Source organism: Anolis carolinensis, chromosome 4, assembly GCF_035594765.1.
Source record: "Anolis carolinensis isolate JA03-04 chromosome 4, rAnoCar3.1.pri, whole genome shotgun sequence".
NCBI classification, from domain to species: Eukaryota; Metazoa; Chordata; class Lepidosauria; order Squamata; family Dactyloidae; genus Anolis; species Anolis carolinensis.
The window spans coordinates 182,278,466-182,302,977 of NC_085844.1; the positions used below are offsets into that span (position 1 = coordinate 182,278,466).

Consider the following 24,512-nt stretch of genomic DNA (forward strand, 5'->3'; position numbering starts at 1 on the left):
CGTTATATGGTCAGTGTAGACTCGTATAAGGGGCCTGTACGAACTGAATGAAATGCAGCATTTATTTCCAAATAATAATGACAATGGAGGAGGAGGACTAATAGGGCTTCTCATCCTTGAAGAGACATTTCCAAACACGGGTGTCCCCTCAGGTTCTCCTCCTGCTCCCCTTCCCATTGCCTTGCCTCACTCCTCTTCTCCGGGGATTCAATTAGACCTTCTCCACCTGACTGGTCATGGAGTAAAGGGAGAGAAAACAATAACAAGGCCTCCGCTTCTCCTTAATAAGATGCTCTTAGAAGTGAAGGGAGGTAGAGTGCGAGGGGCTCAGGAGAAAGAGGCGGGCAGAGCTGAGCAAGGCCCCCTTTTTTGATTGACGCGGCGGTGGGCCATTGGGCGCGCGTCGGAGGATGTGTGCAGCGCCTTTTAAAAATCCTTCCTGGGCCCGCCTCCCGCAGTCGATGGCAGCTTGGCGGGAGCCGGAGAAGAGAGGGGAGAAGGGAGAAGTGGGGGCCGGCGCCAGGCGAAAGCTCTCCTTCTCAGGCTCCTTCTGCGGCCCAAGAGAGCCCCGCTTTCCTTCTATCCCTGGCCAAAAGGACGAGAAGGAGCACGAAAAAGCTGGAAAGGTCCGCTCCCTCCTCGCCTGACAGAGGAAAGGGTCGCCCTCGGAGGAGGAAGACACTCGGCGGAGAGGTAAGTGGAGCTGTCACCTCATCCATAAAGGGAGTTTCCAGCCTTCAGAGTTGGCAGTTTCCAAAGGCAGCCAGGGACCCTATCTACATTGACGGTTTAATACAATTTCAAACCGGTATTGAAGCAAGTGTTTTCGCTGTAGGTGCACCTACACCAGGCATGGGAAAACCTGGGCCCTCCCTCCGGGTGTTTTGGACTTCAACTCCCACCATTCCTCACAGCCTCAGGCCCTTTCCTTTTCCCCCTCAGCCGCTTAAGCGGCTGAGGGGGAAAAGGAAGGGGCCTGAGGCTGTGAGGAATGGTGGGAGTTGAAGTCCAAAACACCATGCCTGGTCTACACTGTGAAACTGTTTTTCAAAACTAAATGCCTAGCAGATGGTTCCAAGGAGTAACAAGAACCAAGCGAGTTTGTGTTTATATTTTCCCCCCCTCTGGAGAGGCGGCAGCGCGGTTCCACAAATGGTTTTAATATTCCTGATACGCTCTTCTAACTTATCCGCCGCCCGCCTTTGAACTCCTTGCTGTGGAAGGAGGAGGTCCAAGTTTGGTCCCGGGGTTGGGGAGGGTTTCCGTTTTTTAAAAGTCTCTTTAAATTCTCCCGTCCTCCGTCTGTTCCGATTGCCCTCCTGAGCGTCCCAGATCGCTGGCCCCGGGGTAGATTGTAAATTTCACCCCTATTTACATAATGATGTTTTAATAAGCTAAACAGCCCAAGGAGCCCGAGGGGGAGAAGGAAACGGGGGTCCCTGGCAGCTGAAGGCACTGGGAAGAGGTTTCCAGCCAAAAGGGACTGGTGGGGGATATTCCACAAGAAGCCGAAGGAAGGAAAGAGAAATTGTGGAGTTCGGATCACAGGGAAAAAGAAAACAAGGGCGCATCTACGTTGTAGAATTAATGCAATCTTACACCGCTTTAACTAGCATGGTATTCTGGGATCTCTTTGGCAGAGAATCATAGAGTTGCAAAGAACCTCATGGGCCCTCCAGTCCAACCCCCTTCCAAGAAGCAGGAAATCGCATTCAAAGCACCCCGACAGATGGCCATCCAGCCTCTGTTTAAAAGCCTCCAAAGAAGGACCCTCCGCCACCTTGTGAAACTACAGCTCCCAGGATTCCATAGTATTGAGCCATGGCAGTTAAAGTGGAGTGAAACTATCTATAAGGATGGGAAGAGGCAGTAGTTCTGTAGCTGTTTTGGAATTTTTAAAAGAAAGCAGGAAGGGATGGGAGACACCTGCTTCTAACTATGCAGCGATTGATGCTTAGGAGCTTTTAAACATTTCCAGGCTTGCCTTGTGAGGTAGAGAATTTAATACCTTCCAAGAAGCATTTTTTTCCGCCTTTGTACTTTTTTAGGCTCATCCTGGGATGTTCTTTAGTTGCCCATCCTCATTGGAAAGCAAACATGCCAGTTTCTTGTGCAGGGTATCTGAAGCGTGCCTTTCAGTGCCAGGTTCAGAATTGCAGCCCGAAGTGCCGACTTCTTGAAACAGTGTACAGAAAAAACCAGGTGGTTAATAGGACAGTTCCAACAGGAGTCTGAAAGATAGGCTTTTTGAGAGAAAAACCTGGGCCCACCTTTTCTTATTTACCATTTTCCTTTGGGGTGGGGTTTTCTTTGAAAGGCACCCACGACACGAATTGGGAAGAGAGGTGTGTGAAGGAGAGGTCTGATCATTCCTCAGTGCTACTGAACTCTGTCCAGTGTTTATTCAACTATAGGCGAATAAAGTACACTGAATTAGTAGTGAAAAGAAAAGTGGAGTCAAACTGCACAGTGATGCAGAGGTGTAAGGCTCGACTAAATGGCCTTGAGGGTGAATCGCCTTTAAATCTTGGAGAGCCTTAGAATCATAGAGTTGGAAGAGACCATGTGTGCCACCCAGTCTGACCCTATGTTGTCATGCAGGAAAAGCATGACAGATGACCAGCCAGCTTCTGTTTAAAAGCCTCCAAGGAAGGAGCTTCCACCACACTCCGAGGCAGAGAGTTCCACTGTTGAACTGCTCTCATGGTGAGAGTTACCTCCAAAATTTCCAAGTGTATCCCAAGGAAGTCTGGGAAGCGAGTCCCGCAAAATCCAGCCCGGGATTTATTCCCAAATGTATGTCCCTTATAGGCCGTGTCCCATACCTATAGCTTTTTGAGTAAGGAAGGTTTTTCTTTTATATTTACAGTGGGGCGTCTCTATAAAAGGAGAAACCTGTGCGCCATGTAGTTTATGACTGTGAACAGTGTGTGGATGGTAGGGAGAATTACAGGTAACGCAAATCAAAACATCTGTTTGTGAATAGCTACATACTGGTTGTCAAACCTGAGTGTTATTGAGACTGTCACTCGTAGCAATTTTGAAAACCTGGCGAGTTTACGCCCAAATTAAGCCAGCTTTCTGGGATTGTAATTGGAAAAATGATTTAAAAAAAAAGACTTTTATGGCTCGATTTTAGGTATCGCACCGTTGTTGCCTATGGGACGTTCAACTCGGGTAAAGGGCATGTTCCAACATAACCGCGCCTCTCAGTTATACTAGTGGCGCCCCCAGTGGCGCAATCGAAAGGTCAGGCGGTTCGAATCCGGGGAGCAGGGTGAACTCCCGTCTGTCAGCTCCAGCTTCCAATGCAGGCACATGAAAGAAGCCTCCCACAGGATGGTAAAACATCCGGGCATCCCCTGGCTAACGTCGTTGCAGACGGCCAATTCTCTCACACCAGAAGCGACTTGCAGTTTCTCAAGTCGCTCCTAACAGGAAATACTATGGAGCCAAGGAAATAATAGTCTTTGGGCGAGAGACATCAAACGGCCTCAACTTTTTAGGTAATTAGTCCCTTCCTAGAAAAAGCAACCCAGCAATTCTATTGGCTCGACCAAGACCTCAAAATCTGGTGGGTATTGCAAGAAAATCTATGTACCTGTATTGAATCTAGGGAGGGAAGAAAGGCACTTGCGGCAAGTTGAAAGGAATGGGGCTTTCTTTTCCGCACTGTCGGTAGGTTTTGCTTCTGGATCCCCTTGAAGTCAACCGAACGGGCACTTGATCAGGACGCATGATTTCGAAATACTCGACCGAAGTTCAAGTATTTACCTTAACTGTGAAATAATACATTCCCTGAATGAATGATAAAGGTGAAGTAGGGTCCACTCTGGTTGGGCGACCAATGGGATATAGGCCTGCATCGGAAGCTAATATCATGGTCAACATTGGGACTTCATTCGGAGTATTAACTGTCCCCAAGGGCGGAGTTTCTACAAGATTTCCTTCTGGACAAAACTGCAGCCATTGGGCGTAGGTGACAATGAGAGCAACAGGTTTTCGGGTAATTGCGTATAGGATCGCTCTGCTTCACTCCCATAGGAGCCCCACTGTGCAGGGGTTTCAGGGCTACTTCGGATCAAAACATAATTTTTCAAACCTTCAGGAGGGTGTGTTTGAAAACAAATGGAGTTGACTTTGAAATGCAAAGGCGTTCTGGTTTCCTCATCACCACCTGCGGCTCTGCAAGTAGTTTTAGGCTGACTTTTCGTTTCTTTCCCTCTGTTCCCAAATAGTTACAGCAAAGCCACGATAAAGTTTGGGAAATACATTTCAGATGCATCGCGGAAGGGAGTTAGCTTTCCGTCAAATCAAGATGGAAAAATAGGTTTACTTCGGCTGGTTCTACATATAATGCCACTTGAATTGCATTCGACTGCAATAAATAATGCAGTTCAAGTCGGTTCAGACTGCGTTGGTGTATTCAGTGTGTTTGTGGGTGCTTAGTTTGCAGTTCTGTAGACCCCAAAGGATCCTGTGAACAGAGTATATTTGCCATCTGCTACATTAAGGAAAGTATCCCGGCATCCTTAAGGCGGATGAGCTTCAACTACGAACTACATTTCAGTCCAAGCCCTCGGACGCCCGTCTCGCAGCAATCCGATTTATTGAATGTGTTTACCTGAGAGTAAACCCTTGGGATTATTTTATTTTCTACTAGTTCTCAAAATTCTGATTCCCCCCCCCCCCCACACACACACTGAGTTAAGTCACTCCTCAAATGTAACGAATGCACAAGACAGAGAAAAAGCAAACTTTACAGTCCTTCCAATATATTTATTTCCGCTCCATTCCTCAATTGGTCAATTAAAAAGAAAAGGGCCAACCAATCAGGGCCAGCTAACACATCTCAACAAAGGATTCCCCAGGCAGGAAACAGCCAGGCCTTGAAGCTGCAAGGCTTTTCAATGCTAATCAAGGAGACTAATTGCAACATTCACACTTGCCTCCAGCAGACAAGAGTTCTTTCTCCCACCCTGGACCTTCCACAGATATATAAACCTCCCTTGCTTAGTTTCCAATGTACCTCACAACCTCTGACGATTCCTGCCATACATGTAGGCGAAACTTCAGGAGAGAGTGCTTCTGGAACATGGCCATAGAGCCCGGAAAACTCACAGCAACCCAGAAAAAGAAAAGTCTCCCGAGGCTTAGGATGAGCTCCCCAAAGTTCCTGAGTGAACCAAGTATTACTAAAGTCTACAGGACCCCTGTAGCACAGTGTGTTAAAGCGCTGAGCTGGTGAACTTGCGGGCCAAAAGGTCCCAGGTTCAAATCCCGGGAGCGGAATGAGCACCCGCTGTTAGCCCCAGCTCCTGCCAACCTAGCAGTTCGAAAACATGCAAATGCGAGTAGATCAATACCCCATGCAGTCACGCCGGCCACATGACCTTGGAGGTGTCTATGGACAACGCCGGCTCTTCGGCTTAGAAATGGAGATGAGCACCAACCCCCAGAGTCGGACAACGTCAGGGGAAACCTTTACCTTTACCTTACAGGACTGTAGAATTTCCTTTTACTCTCTCTTGTGAATGTATTGATCAATGAAGAATTGAACCCAAGACAGTGGTGGGCTTTTGCATTCCTTTTTGGTACTTTTAGACCTTCAAAACAAAGTAGAATTGTGAGAGTAGAATTCCAGCACACGCTGGGTCTACACTGCTAAATAATGCAGTCCAAACTGCATAGTTTGGCGATGTAGATCCAGCCACAGACTACGATATTATCATCTGGATCCTGGAGCCAGAAAAAAACTGGTTTACTCATGAATTGAACGCTTTTTTTTCAGGATAATTTAATCAAATTGGCCCATTTGATTATACTATCCTGGAAAAAAAAAACCTTCCAATTCCCAACGTGGAGTGGTTTTTCAATTAGATTTGTTTTCTAGATTAATAGAAGGTTGGATTTATACATTTATTTCTTCAAGTAGAAAGTAAATTTAATTCTGAAAACTGTTGCGCTTTGGGGACAGGTCAACTTTCAAAACAAAATGGTGTGTCGCCAAACTCCTCGGTGTAGTTGCCTAGACAAATAGTAGACCTGGCTGTTCTTGAAAACGTGAGCGTCTGTATCGTTAACTGGTTACATTGTTCGCGTTTGCTCTTTCCACAGTCTCAACGGGAGCCTAATTTTTAAAAGCCATTCTTTCCATCTGTTTAGACGAAGTGATACCCCATTCCTCACCGAGAAAGAAACTCCCAGGGCCCTTCCACACAGCCATATAATCCAGAATATCAAGGCAGAAAAATCCCACAAAATCTGCTTTGAACTGGGATATCTGAGTCCACACTGCCATATATTCCAGTTCAAAGCAGATAATGTGGGATTTTATTCAGCTGTGTGAAAGGGCCCCCAGATTGAAACAATTCCCCTACCCATATCGCCATAAGGATTGCCACCCTGGACCCGAAATTGTCGGTTTTAGGCCTTTGATGGATTCTGCAATATTCTGTAGTATTACAAAAGATGATGTTCTCACTTGGTAGGAAACGCAGGGTTGTTATTCTCCTTGCAAAGGCAAAGTCCAAAATATAAGTCACCTCCTTCCCATCCTGGGAAGGTTTTTTTGATGGCTACTTGATGGAGGGCGGGAGGCCCCTTCCTTTCCAAGCGAAGCTCCTTTTCCTTGAACGAGTCTGGAAGGCAGCAAGAAAACCAGAACCCTGTCGAGGACAAATTCCCCAATCTTCCACCGCCTTTCAAAACAATACACACACTTTTAGCTTCCTCCTTTCTTTCTTCGCCTTTTCTTTTGCAGGTTTTACATGAACTATCTGTCCCTGTTTCGCAACTGTATATCGAAAAGTCGCATTAAAGTCAAAGGGGACAAGTTAAGTGTAGTGTGGAAGCCTAGGAATAAGCATGAGAAAGTTTTTAAAGTTTGGGATTTTTTGAATATGATTTTGAAAAGTGAGAAAGGCATGATTTTTTTTGGGGGGGGGGGGGCGAGGCTTCCTGTACTTAGACATACACACGGGTCCCTTTCCATGGCTTTGATCGCCAGTTGGGCAGCGCCTCAGTCCACACTATTTTATCCATAGGGCGCTTTCGTTCCGCTTTAGTTGTCCTCCCTGTTTTGTTCCCGGAACTCCCCGCTGTTCCTTGTCACTTCAGCACAGCTGCTGGGATAACAACACCGGGGCGCCTTCCTGGGATTCGCTTCGGCTTCTGTTGGATGCGTGTGTTTCGCCCCTCCGCCCCCCTTTCAGTTCCACTTGGTTGACTCTTCAAATTTTCCATGTAAATGACAGTAATAAATATCTAATCATGTCCCGCAGCTATATACGGCTTTCTGAGCGCCCCTCATTAATGAAACATCAAGCTGGAAGGGGGTGGTGTTTCCCTCCCTCTATTTCCACCCTCTATTTACTCCTTCAAGCACAGACGAGGAAACGGGGCTGCCAAATGCCACCCTTCGAAAGAGATGGCGGAAAAGCCCGAGGAGGTAGAGGCAGATTTTCACCTGGCTTCACAACCAAAAGTAGGCGCCTGGACGACAGTTTGGTTATTAAGTTTGACACTTCGTACTGCAAACTCTATAGCCAACAACGTGATAGATAAGGAGGGGCGGTTAAGGGTACAGAAATCGGCATTTAAACAGACTTGGGAGGGAAACGCTTTCTGTAGTTAGCAACTCACCCGGAGAATCTTCTGCGCAAATCCGAAGAGAGTAAAGAGTCTCTCTTATTAGTTTTTCAGAGTTTTGCGGGGGAGGACAAATTCTGTCTTTCCTTTCTGGAGATTGTTCGCTGCGTCCTTGCTTCTGAAGTCCAAAGGCTCAAAAATTGCGAAATGAAGAGTTCCAAATGGAGGGAAGAAGAGAGCGGCACTCTCGTCCACCACCACCCTGTTTTAGACTTACTCAGACACCAAGAAAATAAAATCAAGTAAAATATAAGAATGTAAAAGTAAGAAAAATGAAGTAAAATACCATATTCTTTTTCTCAATCTATTTTAAGACCATTTCTCTTATACCTGGGACTCAAGGCAAATCACTAATACAGGTGAAGTTTAGAACGATACCAGGAAGAGACAAAATAAGATATAACAGTGTCTAAGTTAAGCAATCAAAGGGCAAGTAGATATTGCATTGGAACCAACTATACCTTTTCACTTCCTGTACAGCTATAGTGAGAGCTGGGGACTGAATTCAAGCTGTTCAATTGCTCTTGCTTTTAGATTTTGATAGCAAATCTCTCTCCCATGGGGTTATTTAGTTCTTCTCTAGGAAACTGACATAGACCCATCAGTGGACTGACTCCCAAACAAATAATTGGCCCCACCAAATAACCTCTTAATGTCAAGGGGAAAGGGGGGGGGGGGAGAGATGGGATAAGTCTGAAATGAAAGCATATGAATTTGATATTGTTCTCCTAAAGCTAAACAAATGGAGTGATTACATTCTTTCCAAAGGCATCAGTCACACTACATTAAGCAGCAGAGAGCTAATTATCCCAATTAGGAAGCTGATTTATAATTAATGGCTTGGACCAAGTGATAATTGGATGTTAATGGATAACAGTTTTGTCTGAAAGCAGCCCCTGGCTTCCCCAAAGGCAAGCCCAGCTCTTTCCTCTTTGCTCACAGCAAATGAAGGGGTGTGGGTGGCAATTTGAACGACTGTTACTTGAACCAGAGGAATTAGTAAAATATGGGAAGGGAGTTGTGTGCTTTTTCTTTAGTCAGCTTGGCCAAAATTAAGGGGAATCAGTATAAGTCTGGAAATTAATGGCTCAAGTTGCTTTAAAACTCAGGGTTGGAAGAGACGGCAGTGTTAATTTTTTTGTTTAATATATCTTTCAGTTGTTATGTGTCTTCAAATCTATCAATAATGTCCTATTATGGAGTTTTCTTGGCAAGGTTTCACTTTTGCCTTCTATTCAGGCTGAGAGAATGTGACTTGCTCAAGGTTGACTCAGTGGGTTTCCAAAGATGGTCTCCGTGGTCTGAGTCCAAATCACAAGAATAGCTGCACAAAATATTAATGTTGAAATTAGCCATTTGACACAATTCACAATTTAAAAGTTAAAAGATAGTCAGATATATGGCTCGAGCTTGCTTCTTCTAGGCAGACATAGAAAAGGGATTGATTGCACTACAGGTTGTTAAAACATACTAAATTAAGAGTTTATGTCTTTACCTGCCTGGCTATTCTTAACTAAGTCAGACAGGATTTTACAGCTTTGCTAGTGTGTACAGAAGTGTTTAAATCTGTAAACCCTTTTGCATTGGTAACAGGTGGTGAAGGTAGAGGAAAGCAATGGGTTCAAATAGATATGGTGTTTGTGGAGAAGTGAATCTTTCACTAAGCTTTTGTCCAAAATCTAAAGATACTGTCCAAGGTGCTGAATCTGTTGGGGTACTAGACTGCAACATCTTGACTAGAAGCGTTAAAGAAATATGGAACAGATTTACTACACTACTTCCATTGGAACATGAGTCTCTACTAAGAACAAGTTGTAATGGGGAAAGCAGAAAAAAAGGGACAGAAATTGATTTGAAATATAGGCTTTTGTTCTTTCTTATTATAGTATCAACAAGTGACTTAAAAGCACAAACACACACATTATATTATGGTAAACATCTTTTTCAAGGCTACAGGGTAAAAACAGCTTGCTTCAGCAGGTGGGTTTGTAGGGAAGTGAAGGATCAAAGGAAGAGGAAGGCAGGAATTGATGTTTGGTGCAGCAAGACTTTTTCAAGTATTGACTTGAGAAATAGTGGACGGTCACCATTTGAAGTGTGCTTCTGTTAGCAAATTCATAACCTTTTCAATAAAAGAATGGACATTCCTGTTTCTTTCTCATAAACCTTGATAGTATCATAATATCCCCAGATGGCAAGAACTCCTTTCACATTGAAAACTTAAATGTTCGAAATAAGCTATAAACAAGGGGGGAAACATTCCATAGGCAATGGATAACAACTCTATTATGCTTGTACTGACCATTGTTCCACAATATCTGGGAATAGTGGTAGTTAGCAGCCAACACCTATGGAGGGGGTCAGATTGGAGAAGGCATAGATCAGAGTTGGAAATAATGTGGTCCTTCAGATATGATCGTACTGTGTGTCCTATCAGCCCTAGGTTCATAGCCAATGATAAGAGCTGATAGGATTTATAGTTTAACAATCTTTGCAGGGCCATCTTATTATCAATATCTGTAATCAACTTCTGGCTTGGTTGATTATAATATCGGTCATTTATATATGTTTACAATGGAAATGATAACAATTACATCAAACAACTTGAAATACCTTACAGCAGAAAATAGCTGTGATTTTTTGCTGATTGTAGATAATGAGATATCGACTATTTTAGATAGTTGTGAGGAAAAAGTGGAAAAGGAGGAAGAGAGCTATAAGCACTGCATTGAGCTTATTGGAGGAAAGGCTGAACACACACACAATAAAATACATAAACCCTTGAATATAACTTTTTGTTGTCTGCTTTGTTTCCAACTCATGGCAATCCTCAGGCAACCTTATCATGGAGTTTCTTTAGTAAGATTTGTTCAGAGGGGTTTGTCTTTGCCTTTACCTTCCTCAGAGACTTGCCCAATCTACTTTCTTTTCTTTTTTTGGATATTACTTTTTGATGTGTTTCAGCAGTGGGAGTGAGGGATGACAAGAATGGTGTCTTACTCATATCTAGTCTAATAGCTTCTTATCTGTAAAATAAACTCAGTAAATTAAATTCATTACACATTCTTCCCTTGCCTAGAGAGTCTCCCCAAAATGTCAGTAGTAAGAAACCTCATATAGGCAACCTATAGGCAATAGGTATCCAATTAAAGAGGGTTGGAGCACCTTCAAGGCAGCAGATTCTTATTTTTAAAAGTCTCTGCTGGGCTAGAACAGAGCCAGAGGGCAGAAAAATGACTTTCTTTTGAGTGCAACAGTCTGTGAGCAAGGCAGTTGGGGAAACTCATCCTGATTATTCAGACAAGATGTGTCCATTCCCATGGTACAGGCATGAATGTTTCAGCATATGAACAATATCAATCTGACTGCCTCTCATTAATGAAAGTGGCTTACCCTCAGAGTAATATAAAAATACTCCAAAAAGAAAAAGAAAAAACAGGTCTCCATGTTACTACTGATCCACTGCTAGACACCACCACAAATTACACAATCTGTTAATTGTATAGATAAATAAGCAGGAAAACAAATATTAAACCATTCTAAATGGCTGGATAACAATATAACAATATGCTAAATGCTAAGTGCATTTATAGAAGTAATTCCATCATCTATTAAATAGGGAAGTACATCCTTCTATATACAAGAGGTATTTGCTTATTCTTAAGTGTATAATTTATCAGTTTTCTCTTTTACATTACATAGCATTATTGTTGCTTGTGTTTCCCTTCTAATGTGAGTTTGCATGTATAAATGTAGTCACACAATGCAACTAATATTATGTGTGTCTTCACAGTACAAGCAGTTACTGCTGACAGAGCAAGCTCCTGTCCACTTTGCTGACTGTTGTACTTATCTGTCACAATATTAGGTCCTCATACCTATTAGCTCTGCCCTCAAGGGACAATATCACAGACTACAAGAGAAGGATCCTTTTGGGTCAGGAAACGTGGACTCTGGCAGGAGAATCTAGGAGCATTTTTCTCTCCCTCCTCCTCTTTTTTTAACATAGTATTGGTCTCTGTAGCCTGTGGATAACTGTAATGGGTTTTGTCCCTAGAGTAATCAATCTCTCATAAACAGCAAACATATCATAACAAAAGCCAGAGAAACACATTCAGAAGTGTCCAAGCTGAAATGACGACTTCTGGCTATAGCAATTCGGCAAGTTCTGTGAGGGTCAGGATCAAATTGATCAAAGACAAACAAGGAAATGCATCCACATGAATGTGACTGCTGAAGCAAAGTTCCAGATGAGTTGCCTGAAGTTAGATCCTCAAAGCTGTGCTGAAAAAATCCTAACCATGCATGGCAAAACTTTAGCAATTTATCACTCATTTAGTTGTTCTTTGTGTTGCTTACTTTGTGCTTTACCAGCAAATGCTGTCCACTGTAATGGGCTAGGTTGCTAACACATACGGTATGAGGGCAAAGAAGCACAAATAGTATTAATATTTGTTTTCTGATTAAGAACTTCTTTTCAAAGAATTCTCCTTCTGTTAGAAAAACCTGTTAGTTTTTAGGTTTTATTCTTGTTATTTTTTTTTAAAGGGAATAGTTCACAGTTTTATAACTGTAAAAACTCTAGATATTCTGGTTCAAATATGAATAATAAGTGCTTTTTAAAAAAACAATAAAAATAAAAGGAATATATCAATCATTTAAAAAAAATTACAGTAGAGTCTCGCTTATCCAACATAAACGGGCTGGCAGAATGTTGGATAAGTGAACATGTTGGATAATAAGGAACGATTAAAGAAAAGCCTATTAAATGTCAAATTACATTATGATTTTATAAATTAAGCACAAAACATAATGTTTTACAACAAATCGACAGAAAAAGCAGTTCAATACACCATAACATTATGTACATTATGTATTACCGTATTTACGAATTTAGCACCAAAACATTGCAATGTATTGAGAACATCGACTACAAAAACACTGGCTACTAAAGGCACACTGTGTTGGATAATACAGAACGTTGGATAAGCGGAGGTTGGATAAGCGGAACTCTACTGTATATAGTAGTAAAAATTAATTAATATTTAGCTTTGTTGTTAATGCAGAAATAGTTTCATCCTTTAAAGGCTTCTACAATCATTAAAAAAAATCATTATGTCTTTTTATACCTTATCCACAATTTTGTTTCTTTTTTTCACTGGGACTAGCTTCCAATTCTAAAAACTCGAGAAAAGTGCCTCACATATGTGAGTAATGTCTCATGTCTATAGGAATTATTTTTTCCCTATTATTTTTATCTCTAGGACCAAATTTTCTTTTGATAAAACAATTCCCCAGAAAATTTCCACCTCATTGCCTGTGATATACTTGCATAGTACAGGCAACATATGGCAACTGGCAGATGAATTAAAAAGGAGCAATATCCTAAAATGTGCCCTGTGCATTGACATTGTATCCTTTATAAAATAAGACAACATTTTCCCACATTTCTTTTATACAAGACACTTCTGTACTAACCTGTTCAGAATTATGTGAAATAACTGCCAGATTGTATAAAGGAAATATCATGCTAATAAACTATAGTGTAGGTAACGTGCCTCCTATGGCATTGGTAGCATGCCCCCAACTGTCTATTGAGATGTGAATTAGAACTGCTTCTCTTAGAACTACTAACTCCATCCAAAGTTGTTACTCACCTTTTGCAGTCTGGTTCATCAGATATGGAACTCCTATGCAGTGTGCAAAATATTCAATAAAAATAGACATATACAAATTATTTATAAAAAATTAAACAATTTATAAAGTTACAATTCTTAAACATTAAGAATTTGTTAAAAGAGTATGTACAAACCTTAAAACAGCACAGCACCACATTAAAATACCACCCTGGTTAGTTTCTAAAAGCTGGACAGCATAAAATGGTCTAGCTTTTTGACAAGAGCCCCATCTACACTGACCACTTACATCAGTGTAGAGGTGGATCAGCTCTATCACAGCCAAATGGGACACAGAGCTGTTCTGGAGTAATGCAGGAATGCAGCCTTGATCTCTATTACCCAAAGTTGGTGGAAAGGGCCTCTCCAGAAGACATTACGGCTCAGATATTACATAAAGGGAGATACAGTCCTTCAAATAGCCTGCTCCCAAGGCATACTGGGCTTTACAAGTTATCACCAGCACTTTTATTTGTTCCAGGAAATGGCCCAGTGACCTAACCAACAGAGCTAAAGTTACAAAAGAGTTGTGTGCTCCATGTAACAAGCTCCAGTTAGCAATATGGCTGCTGCTTTTGAGACCAACTGAAATTTCCAAGCACTTTTTAAAGGTAGTCTCATGTTGAACACAGTACAATAATCCAAACTGAATATAACCAAGGCATGTACTACTGTGGCCAGATCTGACTTCTGCAGGAACAGGTACAATTGGTGCAGTAGCTTTGACAGTACAAATGCACTCTGGGTCACTGCTGAAATCTGGGCCTCCAGGCTCAGAGCTGAATTCAGGAGTAACCCTGAACTGCGAATCTACATTTTCAGGGGGAATGCAACCCAGCCTAACACAGGTTGAATAACTATTTCCCATCTTTCAGCTGACCAGGATCACCTCTGTCTTGTTTGGATTAACTTTTAGTTTGCTTGACCTCATGCTGGGCACTGGTTTAGCATAGGAACAGCTTCCTTGGAATAGGGTATCTTCAACATACTAGTAACACCTGACCCAAAACTTCCGACAATCTTTCCCAGCAGTTTCATGTTAACTAGCATGGGGGCAAGATATAATCCTGAGGGACTCACAAGCCAGTGGCTGAGGAGTCAAGCAGGAATTCCCCAGCATCACCTCTCCAGGAAAGAGCAGTGCCTCCAAGACCCACCTGAGTAAAGTTAATCCAAAAAGATAATAATAATAATAATAATAATAATAATAATAATAATAATAATAATTTTCTTGTATCCCACCCCATCTCCCCGTAGGGACTCGGGGCGGCTCACATGGGGCCTTGCCCAACATCACAATATAAAAATGAATCAAAACACATAAATTTACAACAATAAATCAACAATATCAGTAAAACCATCATAAAAACAATATTGCAGGAAAAAGTGTTAAAAACAGATATAAAACAAAAGATATTGTGGTGAATGGTATCAAAAGTCATAGAAAATGAACATCATCTTGAATCTTTTATATATCGTTCAGTCCAGTGGTGGAGGGTTTCTGCTCCAGTATTGGTGGAATGCTCAATCCACAATTCCTTAAAGGCTTGGACTAAAACCTCAAACAGACCTGTTTTGCTGACATCAGAACCATTGGTTCACTGATTTGGATGTCTGTGTTCCAGCAGCAATAGACAGCTACATAATTTGAGTATAAAATACCACCAGCATTTCAATGCCATTGTAGTGAGAGACTGCTACTCTAAAAATAATGTTTCTTGACTTTTTCAAGCTTTTGTACATTGACCCAAGCAGAAATGTTTGAGAGGTGAAACATACATCACATCTGAGAAATTACACGCAGGTATCTTCCACATCTGCAATATTATCAGTGTATCTACCATCAATATCATTAATAGAGAGCAGCGGTGGATAACCTGCCCTACAACTGCTGCATGTGGCTCTCAGACTAATTCCAACATTTTCTGCATAAATAAAAACATAAATAAAAGCATTTTTCTGAAGAGTTCCAGAATTAAGGTATCAAGTAACGAAAACCACCAGAATACAATATCAGCAAAAATTAGGATCCTAGGGTTAATAAAATAGGTACATGAATATACATTATCTACATCTCATTCATAGCATTTTTATGCTGGAGAGCATTTAGAGTTCTAGCAAAAGGGCAGTAAATATATAAAATTTCAAGCTAGTTTTCAATTGCAACTTTATTTGGGTGTTTTCAAGGAAATCTTATGGGTGATTTATTATGAACAGAGTCAACAGGTTTTTTCACATATAAAAAGAAAGGATTTTTCAATAGGTATTGTGTTCATTTCAGGAATAACTTTGATTTAGAGTTTACAACTAGGCTTGATCGATCCACGAAAAATTTTATTCTAAACTCGTTTCAAAACTAGAGGGGGGCAGCGTTTCGTTTCTGAAGGTATTTCCGAATTTTGCCCCCCAAAAAAATCGAAATTAACGAAAATTCATTATCTTCAAAATTAATTCGTTAATGGCGGACGCGCATGCGCAATTCCCAAAAACAGCACAGAGGGAGAGGACTTTACAGGACTCTCCCACCCTCATTTTTTGAGTGATCTTCTTCAAACTTGGTACAGTGGTAGAACCCATTTAACACTGATAGCTCACCAAAATTTGGAACGTTTCCCTTATCCTCTGATTTTTGGCGAATTTTCATAGCTTTTATAATAAACCATTTTTTAATAATTGCAGAAATCTGTTCCTGGTTTGAAAGTCTTATTTCCTGTTAAATTGCGTTGTCTTTACTGTGAAAGTCATTGTTCTACTTCAGAAACTTTGTTTTTGTGGCTGAAACTTTGTTAAATTGGTGTGTGTGTGATATATACTGTATTTATATATATAGTCCCTGCATATGTGTGTGTGTGTGTGTGTGTGTGTGTGTGTATGTGTGTGTATGTATAGGTAAAGGTAAAGGTATCCCTTGACGTTAAGTTCAGTCATGTCTGACTCTGGGGGTTGGTGCTCATCTCCATTTCTAAGCCCAAGAGCCAGTGTTGTCCATAGACACCTCCAAGGTCATGTGGCCGGCATGACTACATGGAGTGCCATTACCTTCCCGCCAGAGGAAGGTAACTCACATTGCCACATACACTCACATTGGCATGTTTTCAAGCTGCTAGGTTGGCAGAAGCTGGAGCTAACAGCGGGCACTCACTCTGCTCCCGGGATTTGAACCTGGGACCTTTCGGTCTGCAAGTTCAGCAGCTCAGTGCTTTAACACACTTCGCCATCGGGGCTCATGTATATAATATACATACACATACACACAATGTGGAGAATATGTGGAAAGGTAGATAGATAGATAAGTTGGGAGCCACAGCGAAGGCACCTTCCTGGGAGCAAGGTCTAATATTAATAACAATAATAATAATAATAATAATAATAATAATAATAATAATAATAATAATAAATCCCTTACAATATCCAAGATGGATCACTGCTACAGAATCTTGGCAGGTTTAGTTTGGTATGGTACCATTATTGGCAGAGAAAGCCAAGCTGTAGGAGTTGAAATCCAATCATTTATCCTCCCTATAGAATCAATTTTATATGCATTTTTAGCTACAGAAAAGCTAAAATCAGGACAGTAAAAGAACAACACCCAGAAAATGGGAATTCCAGTTAGGAAACAATCAGGGCCAGCTAATACCTCCCAACAAAGGATTCCCCCAGGTAGGAAGCAGCCAGGCTTTGAAGCTGCAAGGCTATTCAATGCTAATCAAGGTGACCAATTGCAACATTCACACTTGCCTCCCACAGACAAGAGTTCTTTCTCCCACCCTGGACCTTCCACAGATATATAAACCCCACTTGCCTAGCTTCGCACAGACGTCAAAACCTCTGAGTATGTCTGCCACAGATGTGGGTGAAACATCAGGAGAGAATGCTTCTGGCACATCCCGGCCATGAAAGCTTTCGACAACACAACCACAGTATCCATTCAAGTTCATGTAGCGTGGTATGGAGACCTGTATTGGGGGGAGGGAGGGTGCGAATCTGGGCCCCTGGGAGTCGTAGTCCTCCCTCCCTCCCTCCCCGGGAGCAGCCGAGGACGGGCCTGGCCCACACCCCCTCGCATCCCGGGCCTCTTCCTCCTCACCGCCGGGCCCCTCTGTCTCTCTCGGTCTCTCCATTCCCGGCTCCATCCGCCGCCTTCCCGCCTCACAGAGAGACACCAGGCCTGAGCTGAGGCGAGGCGGCGGCGGCCATTTCCCCCCTCCGTCTTCCTCCTCCTCCTCGGCCTCTTCCCCCTCGCCCCCTCCCATTGGCTGAGCCCGTGACGCCCCTTTTGCTGAGGGGCAAAAGGAAAGGGCCTGAATGGTGGGAGTTTGGGTGATTTGCAAAAGCTTTTTTTTCCTAACGAAAAAAACCACGAAATAAGAAAAAACGGCCTCTCGCGATTCGAAACCACGATATCCAGACGTGTGGACAATCAAGGCCGTATATTGCTTCAAAAGAAACGAAAATAACGAATTAATAATGGGTAACGGGGAAATCGAATTATTTGAGCAAGCCTATTTACAACCCATTTATTTTAAAGGAAATTTATAGCCTTTGGACCTGAAGGATTTTAAAAACTATATAGAGGGGGATGAGAAAAAAGATGTTGCAGAAATTATTTATCCCCCACATAGGTTGCTTATATATGCATCCACCATATGCATATATAAACAACAATGTATCTGGATGTAATACTTTTAAAAGGTATTTGTGGGTGGAATAATACATTATGAGATGAAAGAAACTGTTTATCTTGAATCTCAGACAGGAGAAAACTTGTTTTCTATCAAGAATTTCCTTCTCTTATAGGGTGCTTTTGCAAAACCACATTCTGATGATTTGGGGGTGATAGGGTTTTCACATATTTCCCAACATCCCTTATTTCTAAAAAAAAACAAAACAAAAAAACCCAATTATAGCAATTCAATGCTATTTTAAATTATCATGGTAACTTCCTACATAATTATAGTATTTTGAGTTTTGTCAGATATTTAGAATCCTTTGCTAGATAGCTCTAATGCTCTAGTTCAGGGGAGTCCGCTAAGGCTCTCAAGGAATACTAAGTCCCTCCCAGACTGCAAATTCCAGGATTCTGTAGAATAGAGTCATAGCAGTTAAAGTGGTATAAAACTGCTATAACTCTCCTAATCTTTCTTTCTATCTCACTTCTTTGAATTGACAGCTAGCCAGAAGGAAGGCAAATGTTTCTTGGCAGATGGCTAAACTGTCTGCTTGTAGAAAATGTTGGAATTAGTCTGAGAGCCACATGAAACACTTGAAAAGCAGGTTATCCACCGCTGCTCTCTATTAATAATATTGATGGTAGATATGTTGATAATATTGCAGATTTGGAAGGGACCTGAAGGTCATCCATGTGGTAATGAAGAATTCACACCTTTCTAACAGATTAGACAGTTCAATCAAGATGAGACCCCCAAAACAGAGGAAAGAGTACAAGGATTCATCCTGAGGTTAGCTAGCAGAAATTTGTGGACAACCTGCCTGACCCACATAGGTGACTGAACCTTGAATACATACACAATCTTCTGGCCCAATTTTACATAAAAGAAGAAATGGGCTCCCTGCAGTGGTCACAAACACAGGCCCACACCATGGTGGAGTATTATGCTAGTGTAAAAATCATTAAAGAAGCAACTCCACTTTTTCAGAGACTGTATAAGCGACACTGTATTTCATTCCATTACTCTGCAAGCAGATACACTGGCTTCTCTTTCATTTTTGTCTTGGTTGCATAACAAGTGAACTCAAGACTGTGGTGTCCAAGGCACAATCAGTTGTGCAACTATGGGATCACCCATATATTTGTGCTACACTTAAAGTGTACACAATCTTGAATGTAATTTCTACCCTTACAGTATTATTCTACAAAATCTCATTCAGTGCTCCCATCTCACAGTGATGGTGGGGATTTATTTTGTTCTCTCATGTACCATAGAAAGAGGTCCAGAGATGTGTTAGGACTACAGAAAGTGGTCTTGGAAGTAGGGGTATTATGATGAGTAGGAGCAGTTATGGTGGGACAATTGACAAGGGAGACAGAGAAACATAGTGATCCTTTTACATTTGTTTTGTGGTTCCCAGATGCATTGACATCATAGGCTAAAAATTGGCACAGGGAGATGGGAGGTCCCGTGAACCTTCCCACCATGAAGTGCTACTCATTTTCATTTTATCAGTAGGTAATTGCCGTTATTGTTTGAAGGTGCTGGTACAGTTGCTTTTAATTTTTTTGTTTGCATATCAGTATTTGCACATCTTTCACAGCCTTTAGATACCAGCGTCTTTACTTAATAGGATGGCCAATGCCCCAATAATGTGTATATATTTAATGAGGATAGCTGTGTATTCATTTCCATTATGGGCAAAACATGGTCACTATGAACAAGGAAATAGTAAATTGAAGCAGATATTTTTCACATGTATAGACAACACCTGGAAAGAAAGCTGAGACCTTGTGTTCATTTGTCCTCCTTCTCTGCCCTTATTTGGTATTTACATTCTGATTTAATTAAAGTACAGGCTGAGTGTCCCTTACCCAAATCCTCAGAACCAGAGGTGTTTTGGATTTCGGATTGTTCAAGATTTTGAAATGCCTATATTTATATATATGTGCATAATGGGAAATCTTGGAGTTTGGATCCAGAACTAACCAAAAAAAGTTATGTTTCGTCTACATGTCATACATATAGTCTAAAGATAATTTTATGCAATATTTTAAATAATTTTGTGTGTGAAACAAAGTTTATGTACACTCAACTATCAGAAAGCAAAAGTGTCACTATCTCTGTCACCTATGTGGACATTTCCAGATATTAGAATAGTTCAAATTTTGGAATTCCAGATAAGGGATGATCAACTTGTAATGCTAGTTTCACATCCAAATGGACATTATGATTTCATGTTAGTTGACTAACTAGGATTCTAAATCAGTTTGTTTCTTTGATGTGGTAGGACTTCCACTAATTCTTACAACTCTAACAGGTGAATCTTCGCCCTATAAAAAGTGTTAAGTTTCATTTTCTGAAATGTTTCTTTACATCTTTGTGAAGTCTTGTTTGAAATGTTTATCATATTTGGATTTTGTGTGTGTTTTGAATGGTAGTAAAATGACAAGTACTTATGTTAGGAGGAACTAATGCACCAGAGCTCCGCTTCTTCTGGCCATAGAGTTCCTTCTAGTCACCACCACTACCACTAGTAAGATATGGGGAGGGGACTACACACTAAAGAATTAATATCAATCTCAGTAGTCTTTGATTTAATTCAGTTTAATTTAATTACCTGGACTGCAATTCCCAAAATACACTGAGAGAGGAAAGACTGAATCGATTTACTACTGTAGTGCAGATGGGCATTTAAGATTACTTTGTAAACTACTGTTTGGAGAGCAGACTAAAAGTCTCTAGCTACATAGGCCAAGAGCTACACCAAGTAAAAACCACTGATCTTCTGAGAATGGAGTCATCACAATTAAAAGGGAATAAAACTGATAAAAATTCACAATGCAGAAATAGCCTTTTAATTGTAAGAATAAATAATAACAGCTAAAATAACTTCAATATAAAATGGAAAAAAAGAGTTTTATGTTATTTTTTTAAATACTGATGTTCATATTTATATGAGGCTCTCATACCCTTTACATTGAGAAGACTTCATTTAATCAATTCTGTATTCTATATTTCTCATGTTTGGAGTTTACAGCCATCTCCACCATCAACTATGGCTTGTTTAGGACCAAGGTGTTAAGCACAAGACTACATTCATCTCCCAGTTGCTGGGTATCCCTCTAACAGCACAGTGCTGATCATAATCTCATAGGAATTTAAATGCTAAAGTGTTTTTGTTTTCTGCTAATTTCCCTTTCACCAACTTTCCTCACTCCCTAGAAAACTGCAGCAAAGGGGATGCAGGAGCTACAACCATTATTAATAGGAGAGGGTATAGGTCAATCCCCTATTATATCAAGGACAACTTAAGATGTGCTCTTTTCATTGCACAATGTTAATTTATATCATATGCCACCTCATCAAACTCCACTGCTTATTCTCCAATTGGCTGCAGCGTTACCAATGCCCTCCAGCCACCAAATAACATAAAAGATGCATTTGCAGATTTTGAAAATTAAAGCCATCTATACAGCCAGTGGGGAAGATCAGCTTATTTGGTTGCTTAATGAAATATAAAGATTATTTTAACCAATGTAAGCACAATTCGACAGCTTGCAAAACACTGCTGCAGCTTGACAAATGGCCTCTACCACTTACCAAGGAAAATTGCTGCACACTGTCTTTTAAATATTTAATTTATTCTACTTGGAATGTACAGGGAAGTAAATGGGAAGTCAACTGTGTCTGAATATGATTATCTTAGCTGCCATGCCACCCCAAAAAGCAGTAGAAATCTGGCATTTTCCTTCTCAGAAGAAGTGCTATTAAGAGAAGGGACTTTGTGAGCTTTAAAATGCATTTCTTAAATATCTGTAGAGAGTTGAAATATATGATGTCTCTATTGTGGTCTATTTATCAGGATACATGTATGTACTGATGTGTGCTTGATAAAACCCTTTCCTGTAGTGCCAGCTGATGTCTCCCACATCAAAGATGCGGAGAATCTGCTCTGAGCAAATCCGAGTTGTTGGAAGTTATTTCGGGGATAGAAATCAACACCTTGGAAAGTTCCTTTAAAATCCAGATTTAAATTATGATGTGCCTTTTAAAATTTGGAATAGATTTGCCATCCTAATAACCTGGAAACCATGTGATGCTATTTTTTAAATTGAGGACAGTCCATTATTTGAAGGACTGTCAGAGGACAATCTTCAGATCGTATCCCCTATCTGAAACACTAGAAAGGTACCAGATCCTATTTGATCTTGGAAGCTAAGCAGGGGCAGTCCCAGTTCATACTTGCATGGGAGACTGCCAACAAATATTAGGTGCTATATTTCAGAGGAAAGAACTGGCAAAACACCTCTGAGTATTTGTTTCCCTATGAAAATCATGGGGTGTCCATAAATTGAAAAGCGGTCTGAAAGCATATATACACATGGAGAATCCAAGTCTGGTTTAATTATAGAAAAACTTAAATGGGAGAGCATTTCCAGAAAAACTATTTGTGTTTTGCAAGAAAATCACAATATAGTTTTATGTAATTTTAGTAATAATGGAGATATAAAAAACAATCAGTTACTTTTATAATTATCAACGAAACAGTTTTGTGATCACATATCTCACCATTGACTGAGGAGCAAACTTAGGTGGCAGCTGAAAGCTCCCATGTTGGGTGGAGTGTTTTAAAAGAACTATCCAAGGTGCTGAACTCTACTTAATATATAAGAGCTCACTCAAATGCTTGTAATCAAGGTAACCAAGCCTACTGTTGCCATATGATCAGACAGAAAACTGTCAAAAAATTTCAGTCTGTTGGTGTATAATTAAAAAATAAATTGCACATGTAGAAAATGCCGTTTTTCAAATTGTTGGTGCCAGTGCATAGCACTACCATTGTGTTCTAAAAACTGAAATTTCTCTTTATTAGAAAAGGTCATAAAATCCAAGCTATAGTGACCAGACTATTTCAAAAAAGTAAATTGTGATGAGACAAAAGAAAGAAGAGCACATGGAGTGGAGGATCCTAGAGAAGGGCTAAGAGAAGTGTTCCATTCAAATAATATTTGTTGCAGTTTCCACTTCTTTGTTTATTCTAACTTTCTTTTCATATCTCATCTTTTCTGCATTGAGTTCAAGGCTTCAACCACCTTGATGTTATCATCATAAAAGCCCAATAAGGAGAGTTAGACTGAGAAAAATAACCCACTGAATTGCCTGGCTAGAAGTAGGGATTTGAAATCATGGTTGTAAAATCACATGCTAAAAACACTGATTTAATACTATTTCTAGTTTGAATAGTATTAAATCAGTGGAATTCACTTAGGCACTGACATATTATTCAGTCATTTATCCATTGTTCTTTTCATAGTTGGAACAAACAATTAGATTTAGGCTGATGAATTCCCAGGCTGTGTCCCCATTATAAATATAAATCCCATCAACATTCTGACTAAGGGAATCTGGGAGTTGTAGTGCAAAAACACAAATTTTCCAAGTTGTTTTTATTAATCTCATTTTTTTCCCAAAGAGTTCTTGATTAAATGCTTGGTAGGTGAGCCAGATGTCACTGAGGGAGAAAATTAATTTGGTTTGCATTTAATGCAACCTACCTAATTTCACACTTCTGGACTAATACACAAACTGAAACAAACTGAAATGTTTTAAGAGTGTGCTTTTCTCTTTTTTTATTTTTTCACCCTTAGACACAGTTCAGATCAAGAAAGCATTTCACAGGAGAAAGTGATCCAAAACAACATCTTTATAAGTAAAAGCTCTTATATTAGAAGTGCTTGCAAAAGTGTGTTTGTTAGATTAAACCACACAGAGAGTGCAACAATAAATACTAATTTTAGGCAAAATTTAAAAATTCCAAAAAGTCAAAGATCAACCCAGCTTGTTTGAGAAGTCCACAAAATTCATGGTAAATTGAATTTAAGATGAGGAAAAACAGAGAAATTAAGAAGAAATTAAAATAGATGGATTTGTTCCTCCATAGTCAAGGTTAGGCAAATATGTTGTGATTGGTGCAAAGTCACCTAATTTATGGCAGAACAGGGATACAAATTAAAAGATTCCTTGAGCTGAAAGAGGGAAAAAGTTAATGTGACTGAATTCTATGTGAAATAAAATTTAAGGTCTGTAAACTTTCTTATTTACTTCATATGAAAGGTGTGGTGCTAACTGGAAACAGTAATAGCCCTCTCCTCATCTTTCCATTGCTGCAGGTCTTGTGTCACCATGCAGCATTATGGAGTAAATGGCTATTCTCTCCATGCTATGAATTCCTTGAGCGCCATGTACAACCTTCACCAGCAAGCAGCACAGCAAGCTCAGCATGCCCCAGACTACAGACCATCGGTGCATGCCCTCACGCTGGCAGAGAGACTGGCTGGTAAGAACAACTTATGGATTTTGCACTAGGAGGGTGCACAGATTTGTGTTCTGAATGTTGCCAAACTGACAGCTAAGTTATGAGTTGCCACTTTAAAAAAATCTCCCTGTGGATAAGCACAGATTAAAACTGGAAAACCTGCAACAATTCAGTTTTCTTATTTGACCTAAATGGTAC

The 24,512-nt window shown here is 40.5% G+C and overlaps 1 protein-coding gene across 1 annotated transcript in view; it reads left to right on the forward strand.

The window, feature by feature from the left end:
* The first annotated feature begins 439 nt into the window (after positions 1-439).
* dmbx1 (diencephalon/mesencephalon homeobox 1) overlaps positions 440-24,512 on the forward strand; it is a 36,121-nt gene continuing 12,048 nt past the window's right edge. The window contains exons 1-2 of the mRNA XM_003220222.4: positions 440-693; positions 24,169-24,335. Of these exons, the coding sequence (XP_003220270.1) occupies positions 24,182-24,335 (154 nt within the window). The 5' untranslated portion in view covers positions 440-693; positions 24,169-24,181. The remainder of the gene's footprint in view (positions 694-24,168; positions 24,336-24,512) is intronic.